The sequence below is a fragment of the Vanellus vanellus genome (assembly GCF_965231255.1).
Source record: "Vanellus vanellus genome assembly, chromosome: 1".
Taxonomy (NCBI): domain Eukaryota; kingdom Metazoa; phylum Chordata; class Aves; order Charadriiformes; family Charadriidae; genus Vanellus; species Vanellus vanellus.
The window spans coordinates 37697859-37709860 of NC_138905.1; the positions used below are offsets into that span (position 1 = coordinate 37697859).

General features: G+C 44.1%; 1 protein-coding gene across 2 annotated transcripts in view; it reads left to right on the forward strand.

Moving 5' to 3' along the window:
* The first annotated feature begins 687 nt into the window (after nucleotides 1-687).
* The window catches only part of SRGAP1 (SLIT-ROBO Rho GTPase activating protein 1), a 159942-nt gene continuing 148627 nt past the window's right edge, over nucleotides 688-12002 (forward strand). For both annotated transcript variants that reach the window (XM_082498459.1, XM_082498460.1), the window contains exon 1: nucleotides 688-761. In XM_082498459.1, the coding sequence (XP_082354585.1) occupies nucleotides 695-761 (67 nt within the window). In that variant the 5' untranslated portion in view covers nucleotides 688-694. The remainder of the gene's footprint in view (nucleotides 762-12002) is intronic.

Here is a 12002-nt window from a genome sequence, read left to right on the forward strand (position 1 = left end):
GCAGGAAGGGAGGAGAAAGCGGCGGGAGGGCGGGGAGAAGTTTATTCCCGGAGACACCTCTCTAAGGGCGCGGCGGGGGTGCCGCCCCGCGCCGGCCGCTGCTGGGGCTGCGGAGCTGGGACATGCGCCTCGGCGCTGCCGCCCGGCGTTAGTCACGGCGGGGCGCCGGCTCCGAGTCCCCACCCAGGCGAGCGCGGCGACAGGAGTAACTAGTGCCTCTGGCGTACGGACCGAGCGCGGTCGCCTGCCTGCCTGCCTGCCTCCCGCCCATCGCCCGCGCCCTCTCCCTCCTTCCCTTCCCCTCTCCCGGGTGCGTGAGGAGAGATAACAATGGTGGGGCGCAGCCGCCGGGCCCCCGCCCTCGCGTAGTGGAAGTGGGTGCCCCGCGGCCAGCGGCAGCTCCTCCGCCGCCCCGCCCTGCGGCGGCCCCGGGCCGCCGACCGCGTTGCTGCCGGTGGCGGTGCCTGGAGGCGATGGTGCCCGCGCCGGGGTTAGTCTGATCGCCGCCTCCCCCGCCTCGCCGCCTCCGGTGCCGGCGGCGCTGCCGCGGGGCCAGCCGCCCGCCGCCCCGCTCGCTGGAGCTTGGTGGCCGTCTGATACAACTTGGGAGCCCCTCCAGAGAAATAATAACAATCGATAATAATAATTTAAAACAAGGAGAAGAAGGGGGAGAGGCGGAAGAAACAAGTGGATAATGTCAACCCCCAGCAGATTCAAAAAGGACAAAGAGATTATAGCGGAGTATGAAAGTCAAGTGAAAGGTAAGCGCGGGGCGCGGGAGGCGCCTCCCCGGCCTCAGGGGCGGCGGGCGGCGGCGGGAGACCCCGCGGCGGGCCGGCCACCCTGCCGGCCCCTTCCCCTGGGCTGTGGGCCGAGGCCGGCCCCGCCGCCGCCGTCCGGGCGGTCCGCCCCTGTTCCCTGAACTTCGGGGCGGCGGAGGAGGGGAGCGGGGAGGGGGTGGCGGGCGGCCGCGTTCCGAGCGGCGCCGGTTCGTTTGAGGGGTCGGCGGGCAGCTGTGGCGGTTTGTCCGCTGCCCGGCCCCGGCGGAGCACCTTCCCTTCCTCCACCGACTTCTGTAACACTGGAGGGCGGGGGGATGGGGTGGTGGAGGGGGGTAAAAAAAAATGGGGAAAAAAAAAAAAAAAAAGGCTTGGCAGTTAAACTGAGGCGAGAGACAATAGTAAGCCATGCCCCTTTCTTAATGCACATGGCTGGTGTCCCCCACCCTCCCCTCAGGGTTGGAGTTTCTGTGTTGGGCTGTGGAAGATGGCTAATAAAGAATTATCCTTGACTATTGAATGAGCCCTTTCAGCCATCCCAGGAAGTATTTCAGCCTCGCATCGCCCGGCTGTATCACATCCAACTATTGTGCCAAGGACAGCGCCGGCAGACCCTGGCTTGAGCCACCAGCACTTCCAGACCCTCGAGTTTCGTCTCCTTGCATAGCGTTTTCCCCTCTGCCAGCGTCTTGGGTGGAACAGAGGATGGGAAAGTAGTGGTATGGGCAGTAGGGTGTGGGTCTCCTGGTGTTCATCCTTTTCTTCTGGATGCTGTCGGGGAATATATTGCATAATACACAAATTGTAATAAATCCAAGCCTCGAGGATGGATCCGAACCTGAAATGCAGTGTTTAAAAAGCTATGTGACACCTGAACTCTGTTTATTAAAATGATGTGGGTGTGCTCTTTATGTACCTGGCGTGGACCCTCCTTGATGCTGTCTGCGGTCTCTGTGCAGAGACAGACCGTGTCCCCACACAGGTCCATGGGCTCCGGGAGCCCTCCTGCCCCACGCAGGCAGGGGTTGGCAAGGTTCAAACCGAGGTTTCTGAAACAGGGTGGGAGGAACTGATCCACAGCTGTTCAAAGATTTCTTGACCTTCTGTAATTGCACAGTATTTTTTCCTCTTGATCCTGTGAAATCAAATTTTCAAGACAATTCTTGGGTCTTTGTCTTTTTTTCTTCTTAAAAGGAAAGAGGTAGTTTTTTACTTTTCTTCCTAAGCTTAACTTTTTGTGAAAAATACCTGTTACCAATGGAAATCTATTGGGTTCCAGGAAGGTATTTAGGCTTAAATTAAGAGACCTGCTGGATAACTGGGCAGTGGGTCTTTTCTGAGCTGGCAGGTAGACCATGCTTCAAGTGTCTGACCTGGGCAGGGCTGAGACAGCTCTCACGTAGCTGGTGGATTCATTGCCACTGAGCCCTTGGAGGATTGGTGCTTCTGCCTCTCTGTGGAGATGGTGGAGATTTGTCTTGATCACTGAGCAGAAAAAATGTTCAAGATCTTGAGCTCTTTGCAGAGTGTGCAGGCTGTTCTTTGCCTCCTAACATGATTGTTACGGGCTCAGCCTTTATTAACTACAGCCAGTTGCTATATAAGCCATTCTTTTCTTTTGAATAAGGAAGAAAAAACACCTTGCCCTTCAGCTACATATATCGTATCATTTCATAAACAACAAAGATCAAGGCAGCAAGCATCTCTGATAACCTGGCTCCTTGGTGTCATGGTCCCCCATCATAATTGCAGAGGGGGGTAGCATTTGTAAATATAGCTTAGTAGGAATTTTTACTTGCTTTTGCTCCTTTGTCTGTGGTGTGTCTGGTCCTGACTGCCTTGCTTGAATTGTTGATTAGCAGTTGTTTGAAAAAGTATACTGAGCTAGAAATTGTAGCCAGAGCTTCTCTATCTTTAAGCAGCATCACTACAATTGTATTTCAGGTGGCAAGAACTGTCTGTGCTAAGACATAATTCTGCATGATGCTAGCTCAGTGATACTACAACAAAGTAATAATACCATTGTGTGGTATCTTGAAAATATTTTTTATATTGGGGGGTCAAGGGCTAAGGAATCAGTCCTAATTAGCCAGCAAGGTAACTTTAAGTGAATATAACTGCAGGAAATGCAGGGCCCTATATCCTACCTGACATTTCATGCATTAGGGTAGAAGAAAGGGTGTGGCCAAGATGTTTTTGCTGGTTATGGTTTCTGGTGTTTGCAATGGCTAAATGATTTCTCACTGCTGACATGTTTAGTTGCCTGAAGGATCTGGGGACAATTTGGCAGCAAACTGTCCATTTGAGGTCCTCTGGACTGGCACGTGCAAAGGAGTGTAACACCACTTACATCCTTTAGCTTGCTATGAGATTGCATTGAGCCCAGCATGCTGAACACCAGTGTTAGCAATTCAGAAACCATACCACTGATGTGTGCATTTGTAAATCCTGTCACAAGATGTCTGAATATTGATATTGAAGAAAGAGGGGCCTCTAATGTACATAGCCCATAGGGTATGTATATGGTGCCATATTTGGAAATGAGGATTTAACAGTGCCATTCTTCACATAGCTTTTCTGCCCTTAACTACTCAAATAGGAAGCAGTAACAGATGTTAATTGTTCTGCCTGGTTCCTGGGTGGCGTAAACTGACATCTTCTCCTTGGATTTTTAGCAATATCAGTAGATTGTCTGTTGCTTTAGTGGAGGTCATACAGGAACAGTAGAAGGCCTGTAAATCATAGAATCATATAATTCTTTTGATTGGAAAGAACCGTTAAGATCATCAAGTCCAGCTGTTAACCTAATACTGCCAAGTTACCACTAAACCATGTCCTAAGCACCACATCTATATGTCCTTCAAATACCTCCAGGGATGGGGACTCCACCACTTCCCTGGGCAGCCTGTTCCAATGCTTGATAACCCTTTCAGTGAAGAAATATTTCCTAATGTCCAATCTAAACCTCCCCTGGCACAACTTGAGGCCACTGACCCCCACCTTGCTTCAGGTAGTTGTAGAGTGTGATAAGGTCTCTCCTCAGCCTCCTTTTCTCCAGGCTAAACAACCCCAGTTCCCTCAGCCACCCCTCATAAGACTCGTTCACCAGCTTTGTTGCCCTTCTCTGAACAAGCGCCAGTACCTCAATGTCTTTCCTGTAGTGAGGGGCCCAAAACTGAGCACCGTACTTGAGGTGCAACCTCACCAGATGTCACCTGTTTGTAAAGCTGAAGCGGACAAGGTGCTTTGACTTGTTGGGCAGAACATCTTATTGCACTTTTTTTTTTTTTCTATCTACTTGTTCTTCAGGCTGACTTCTGTCAAGAACTATACCAATTGTAGCCCATAAAGGAATTCTCTTCACTTCCCTGCACATCATATAGAAAGCAGGATGTTTCTTAAGGATACCCTATATCCCTTGTTTTGAGGGACGTAAAGATATGATGACATAGGCACCTTAATTTGTAGATATAAAGGCACGTGGGAATTATTGCTTGGTTCTGTCACTCTTACTTGTTGATACACTTAAGTTCCACTATGACCTTGTTACTTGATAATTTTGCTGAAGCACCTACTTCTCAGCAATTTTTCACTTTCTAATTCAAAAGCTTTAGGAAAGGTATCAAGAGCTTGTTAGTCAAGAACATTTTGACAGTTCTGAGGAACAATTTATATTATTGTTAAAATGGCTTGGGCAGTATGCCTTGAAGACTTTCTGCAGACTATTGGATTACTGAGTAAAATCACTTCTTAAAATACCCCTGATCATCCAGACTATCAATTGTATGTTTTTTTTTTTCTGAAGAAGGTGATAATTTTATAGGCCCTCTGAAGTCATTAGAGATAGGTTTCCTACCAACCTTATAGCTGGGGTGGGGGATATGACTAGAGCTAGGAAGTGGAGGGAATCCTGTTTAAATAAGCAACAGACTGGCAGTGTAGTTAGGAGTTGAGTATTAACTTTCTGATATATGACCCTACTTAGGTTTATACACAGCAGTCCTTAACTCAAAGCTCAATTGACTATAGTAGCCTATTGTGATCCTGTCTTTTCTCTTCTGAGGACCAGCCGCTTCTACTGCTTGATAATGTAAAGTAGTGTCTGTTGATAAAGTTGCTGAGCAATGTACAGTAGCGAAGAAATACTAGAACATCTTCTGATGTCCGTGTAGGTATCTCAGGTATGGTGAAGGGTGAGCTAGCGAGATCTTGAATACCTCACTTCAAATATTTATTCCTCTGGAGAAGAAATGTGTAGTAGTAGTAGCTGAGGATCGGGGATGCTGCTCAATAGGTTTCAGATGATTCAACTGTTAAACTGGCATGTTTACCTTCCTAGGACTTGCAACTGGTCTTCCATGCACAGGAGAAATGTGCCTTGAATTGGTACGCATTGTGCTGACTCATTGTCTGGGCCTGTCTATTTAGTGAGACACTCCGTATGGTTTGAACTGTTGAGGATCTTTGGAGTTTAACAGTTTCTAGGCCTTCCTACACAACTGCATCTCCAACTGAAATAGATTGAGGGAAGAGCTACTTAAATACTTCTTTTTTCCACCTTCATTTTCCAGTTGGACGTGACTGAGTGGAAATATGTTGCTTTTAAAATATAAGCCCAAAAGCAACTTTGTGAAGGGAGACGTTTCCCTAAGATCAATATTTGCATGGACTTTTTCAGAACAAAATACTTCTGCTTTCCACCAGAAACCATTTATTGGCACTCTGTATTACATTGCCTAATTAATTTTTATGGAAAATGAAAATTGTAATTTGTGAAAATGAATTTCAGTTTACCTCAGATTAAACCAATCTAGAATTAAAACAACAACAGAAGCATCTCTGAGGAAAGGCTGAGTTCTGAAATAAAAATTGGGTTGATGTTTTAGTAAAGTTGTCTGATGACTACTTTGAAAAAATCTTCATAATGAAAGATTTGGTGTCTTGGATAATGCCAGAATTGTAAAGTTTTATTTTGAAAAGTTCTGATTAAGTGATGCCAGTTTTCAAAGTTCAAGTTTCTCAAGTGTGGTTCAGTAGTAATTTTTCTGATCAAAGAACTTGACCACAATGAGTGTTGTCTTATACAGCAAGGATGTTGTTCTCCGTGCTGTTTTTCAATTGGGAGTTGCATGTTGTTTGAGAGACAGGCTAATAAAGGATAGTTCCTTACCTTTTCCCCCCACTGCTTGCTTTCTGCTCTCTGATCCTTCCCTTCAGAGCACAAACTTCAGTTGTCCAGGTAAATGTTAATGAATTTGTAGCTGGCTATGCAGCTGGAAAGGGGTACCTGCATATTTAGATAGTTCAGTCATAAATTGAACAATTTTTATTTCTCCTGGTTTGACTACCCACTGCAGCCGGTGTCTCCCAGCTCTGCAGCAAAACTACATGTATTATTTTACATGAATTTAAAGGTGAATAAAGTCCTAAGTGCTATAGCACACATGAAAGGGTGAGCAATAAATGGACTGTCTGACCCGTGTTTCTTTCTGTCAATACAGCAATCATAATGCATACTTAATGTGTATGTTTTGGGTGTACCTGAGTTTATTTTGTTAGTTTCTAAGAAAGCTTAATTTGCCTCTGAATCTCAAGCAGTTTGGATCCTTTTATGATCACTTTTTTGGGGCTTTTTTTCCTTTCCAAACATACTTTCTGTTGCAGTTTCACTGTTGCAGAGCAAGGCTTTAAATCATGCTAAGGTTCATTTAATTTCCTGCCATTATGTTTTATTGGTCACTTTTTTATGAACTGCAGTCCTAGTTGCTAATAAAATTAAACTTATAGCTTTGAAATGGTTGCAGTATCATGGAATGGGAATTTCATCTCATTTTCTGCCTCAAACTTCGCTTGGGTTAGCTTTTGCCTTCTGTGAAAACTGGTCTCCTTGTCAGTCAGAGGTGATGGATGGTAGCACTGGAAAAAAGTGGGTCAGTGCTGTTGAGGCTGGATAAGAAACCTCCTGCTGACCATTACACAGCCTGTTAGAAATCACTGACCATGACTTGACAGTGCAGCACATCTGATCTCTGTTTTGGCCAGGGCTGGGTGTGGAGGAGAGCACAAATAGAGCCAGGCAGGTGTCAATGGTGCTTCTTCTCCCCTTTACCTTTTTTCCAAGCCCCTGCTACGTCTATCTGTCATGCTATCCCACGTCTAACCTTTCTGGTCTCCCTAGTGGAAATTAGTGCTACCTTAATTTGTATTAATCCCTATTAGAGTCTAATCTACTCTTATGGCTCGGCTTTCACGGAGCAAAATAGGCTTTGGAGTGTGGGGGGTTGTTTTTGTGTGCGAGCAATGAGTTTAAGGGTGTACCGGAGGCTCCTTGCGCTTTGCATGCAGCCCCCTCTGCTTCCTGCAGGTTTTAGTCTCATGGCAGCATTTCCTCTGTGACTGGTTTCTCCCACCTTGCCAGTTACTGACCTGACTCTCCTGGGACCCCGCTGTGCTCTCTGCTCTGAGCTATCTGGGCTGATCCGATCAAGTGCTGGCCATCTTGGAGTCAAGGCTGGCTGACCTTGCTCTGTGCTGGTGAGTCTCGGAGCTGCGAGTCAGGAATAGCCTGTTCTGCCTGACTTTATGCCTTTTCCTTCCCCAGTTCTTGTCTCTTAGGCACCTTGCCAAATATCCTGAGGTTCAAGAGATTGTGGGGATATGTACGTACGTATGTATGTATATATGTATGTATGTATGCATGCATGCACACTGAGGAAGAGCAACAGATGAAGACTGGAGGCAGTGATTGAAGGTGCAATGGCTGGTATCGCTGCTTGTGTACTGCTAGCACGGATGAGGCTTGTGGGCTGTGCAGTAGTAGATACTTGGGACGAAGCACAGAGAGTCATCACTGAGGGGATGGGACCATCTCCTGGGTAAGAGGCAAAGCTGTCTGCACAGGAAGACTGCTTGCTGCATGTGTTTTACATTACCAAGACTATATCTGGCACCAAAACCAAAGGAGTTGGTTATCGCTGCTCTTTTTCCTTTGTTTCCAAGACTTAAACAACTGCAGGCTGTTCGGGCAGTTTGTGTGGTGGCTTGGTCCTGTGGGAGTGCTCTAAGACAAACAATTCACTTTGATCTGTTGTAACGGGAGCGGTAATCCTGAGGCACCACTTCCTCAGGAATCTGTTTTCAGCAGCTTGTGGAAGTTATCTTCTGGTAGACACAGAAGTGTGTCACAAGTCAGTTATAGCCACCTAGTAGGCTAAAGGTGGTGTATTATGTTTTACCTATGCTCTGTGCACTAATCCATCTTGTCCTGGCAAAAAGCTGATACTCTCAAGCCATTTTCTGTTAGCTACAGCTTAGTAACTGAACAAGGAAAATCTCTTAAATAGCCCTTTCCCTCTCCTCTGTTCATGTCACTATTTCTCAGGCATATACCTGTATGAATTTCAAGATGCAGTATGCAGTCTTGCATCGTACAACCCACTGGAAAGCTGGATTTTACCTAGAGCTGACCATTTGATAAATCCTGAGATTGAGATGTGATCTCTTTATGGAAAATGAAGAATGTTTTGGAAACAACCCCAAGCAAATCTAATGTTCTGTTTCCAAGAACTGGCTTGTATATGGGCATGGCCATGACTTCATATTACTCTCTGCTAGTCAGTGAGTGCAAACATTATAATGAACAGTTTGTCTTCTCTAGGAGGCGAAACCGCTTGTTTTAGTTCATGATTGACACAATAAAATAATCCCAGCTCTAGCTGCATGTTAATGAGGTCGGTGTTGCAGATAGGAAGAGAAGGTGTTCTTCATAGTCTTTCAGTTGAAACATCTGGGCAAGAATACAGCCCAGCCACCTATGTCAGAAAAGTCTCTAGGAAACAAATGCCAGCAAAACCACTAAATACTCTCAGAAAATGCTGTGGAGAAAGTGTATGCTTTGTGTTTTGACTGTGTAATAATCATATCTGTGAAATGAGTTAAGGATGATCTGTGTCATTAACTTCTAACTCTATCCAGTGCTGGACATTGCAGTTGATCTGGTTTTGATGAAGTCCCTCTGAAGGTGTGTGGGTACTTGATCCCACTTGATGGTCATAGCATCTGGGCGGTTGCTTTTAATTACAGAGTGGTGAAAAGGGAAAAAAGCTTTTCTTTGTCTATCATTTTTCTAGAAAAAGTTTCAATAGAACTTGCTTAGAAGTGTTATCATGGATTCATAAGTTAGAATATCCCTATTAACTTTGTTATGTTATCTATTATTGACTGATAAAACCTGTTTGAATTTCAGTTGCAACGTCCTGAGAGTTTCCATTACAGATGTAGAAGCGCTGACAAACAGGCAAGAGAACTGTATTAGCATATTAACCAAAATGTTCTCAAAATATACTAGACATAAAATTATTATTTTATTGTGAAATAGAAGTTACAAAAAATATAATTATAACACTTACGGTGTAGTATTTCTTGTTAACTATATTGGGAATAAAAAGCAAATGCAGCTGACTTACTGGATGATGACTTCCAGGAAGTAATGATTGTAACCCTTTACATAATTAGCTGTTGTGGGAAATGTAACTGACTACTGCAGATTCATGTAAATGGACTGTCCAGACTCCTTAACTGACTCAGTGCTTACTCATCTGAATTACTCCGCTTTTAGGATCTGATAACAGTTCATTGATGCTGTCTTGTGTCAGGAGTCTTCAAGATGCTGCTTTGACTTGTTTCTTCCAAGGTATCGGAAGTGGAGTGGTGCACACTTTTGGCTTTGCTCTGTCTGTGTGTTAAACTAAATAAGGAGATGTGCTGATCCCCTTTCACTTTCCAGTGTACATTCTTTCATATGGTAAAAGAAACCAGTCTCTACTGTTTTATCCAATTCCAGAGTATCTGCTTCCTGAAAATCAGAGGAATCTGCTCATGTTTACAAAGTACAGAGTACAGCAGAACTCTAATAAGATTCAGTGATAGCTCTTGTATGGCTCTGTTCTTTCAACAACTTGTCATCGTGCAAGCCTTGCTGTTCTCTGCTTTTCCCCTCTGACTCTTTGTTTATCCTGTCTTCTCTTAAAAATCTAAAGCGTTAGGTCAGAGGCAAGATAAAGTAAGTGTTCATTCAGTACCAAGATGAGCAGGCATCTGAACCAAAATGTTCTAACTCAACAAATAAGTTACTGTTTTAGAAAGTAATAGAGGAATCGAAAGGATTACAAGTCACTTAATTAATTTTTTTTTTGTATCATAGAACAAGAATATCTATTATTCTGCCTTTTTTCTGAAAAAAAAAAAAAAAAAAAAACCAAACCAAAACCCCACCCAATTTTAGCCTTTTGTCAATAACTTTTTTTTTAAGATGCTAACTGTCCAGTAAATAATCTTTTAGGAAAGACTATAAGATAGGATTGCCTGTAGCAACAGCAGACTGGCCTTGATGATCCACACAGTCCCTTTCCTCAAAGTTTTGTATCGTGGGTAGTTCAGGGCACTGTATCAGACAGCTGTGTAGTGCCTCTAGTCATTGTTCTCCTTGCTTGCTAGACACACTGCAATACAAGCCTCTATACCAAAACACGCTGCAACTGAGTTGATAGGCATAAAATTACTCTTACTCCTCAGACAGTGTTTATGCAGGCATTCAAAAGGTATACTAAAAAAAAAAGCTTCTCACCCTTATTACAGGATACTTAACACACCAAGGTTGTTATAAGTGTTTAGATGGCACAGCATGCTCTTCCTCTTGCAAATGACTAATTTGATGATTAGTAGAAATGAAAGTGTATAAACTCTTGTCCATAGGTGCCTTGTGCATGTGGCAAATTGGCATCTCTTCATTCTTGGCATAAATAATGCCAGCTCCATGAAGAACCAGCTGTGTAATGGAAAGCTAGCTTGTTTGTTTTGTGTTACAAACGGATAACTGGTATAGTTAAGAGCTTGATTTAAGAACTTGATTTAACTTGACAACTATGCTGTCTTTGCTTCCCAACAGACTATTTGAGATTAAGACCCAATGTAATAGGGTTGTGTGCATTATGTCCCTTTTTTAAGGCTGCCTTTGTGTATTTGTGCCTTCCTAATTTCCAAGTAACAGTGCATAAAATTAGTGAGATTCTTAATGTCATGACAGAAAATAGAACAAAAGTGTTAATCTCCTCAGGTACCCTTGCACTGAAGTCACGACCAAGTGCAGGGTGGGAGAAGGTCCCCTGTGCAGAAGAGATGAGGGATGTGCAGAAAGAAGAGATGAGGGACCCCAGTGCAGGTAGCAGGTCCCCACTTACTAGTGGCTTCTGTCCTCCCAGGGTGCTGCAGAGGAGCTTCGCAACAGCGAGTGCTGTCATGCATACCCAGCATCGCTTCTTCCCCGGCAGCCTGCTGTGAACAGTCTGTGTGCATCTGCAGCTGAGCTCATCGGATTATCGTTGACTGTATTGTAATCTTTTAATTGCCAGCCACTTCTGATGCCATGATGTTGTAGTTGTGGGTCAAATCCTGTGCTTCTTATGCAGTACTCCCACTACTGTCTTTAACTGTTACTGTGGGATGGTAGAATACACTGCCCCTTGCAAACTTGATTGTATGGCCTTATTGAGAAACAAGCAGCCAGGAGCATCTCAAATCATCCTTTTCCTTGTACCTGACTGAAGTTACTGACTTTCATTGGAGTCTAGATAGACAGCTCTCTATCAACAAACTTGTTTAAGCCAGAACCTATAAGTTGGGAATATGGAATAAAATGTTATTTTTCAGATTTCTGTTGGGTCTGAGAGGTTATGGGGTGTGAGACTTGAGGGTTTCATTGTTTTTCCTCCAAGCCTTCTTTTGAGATTTCTTCCTTCTTCAGGTGATTTCTGCTAAGGTTTCAACGCATTATCATGATAACTATTCTGAATAATGGCACCTTAGAGAGGCATGATATCTGGTCTTGTGGAGATGTCTCAGGTACTTTAAGTAATGAAAAATATGAAAATGTTAATGGAAAAACTGTGCACAAGAAAAATAGTTTGTATTTGAGCAGGGCTCCAGTGCTGCTTCCACCTGCTAACATATGAGAATAAGGGAAGTGAATACTGAATTACGTGTGGCTTTGGCTGACTGTACCTACATATGGAAAAATGGAGCATCTTTTCCTTATGCGACTGCTTTTAAGTCTAAAAAAAATCTGTTGAAGTATATTTATGTTGCACTAGGCTGCAATGAAGCATGCAATACTGAGGGACTGGTGAAAGAGAAAGGATAACTGACCACCAAAGACCAAGTAGCTAA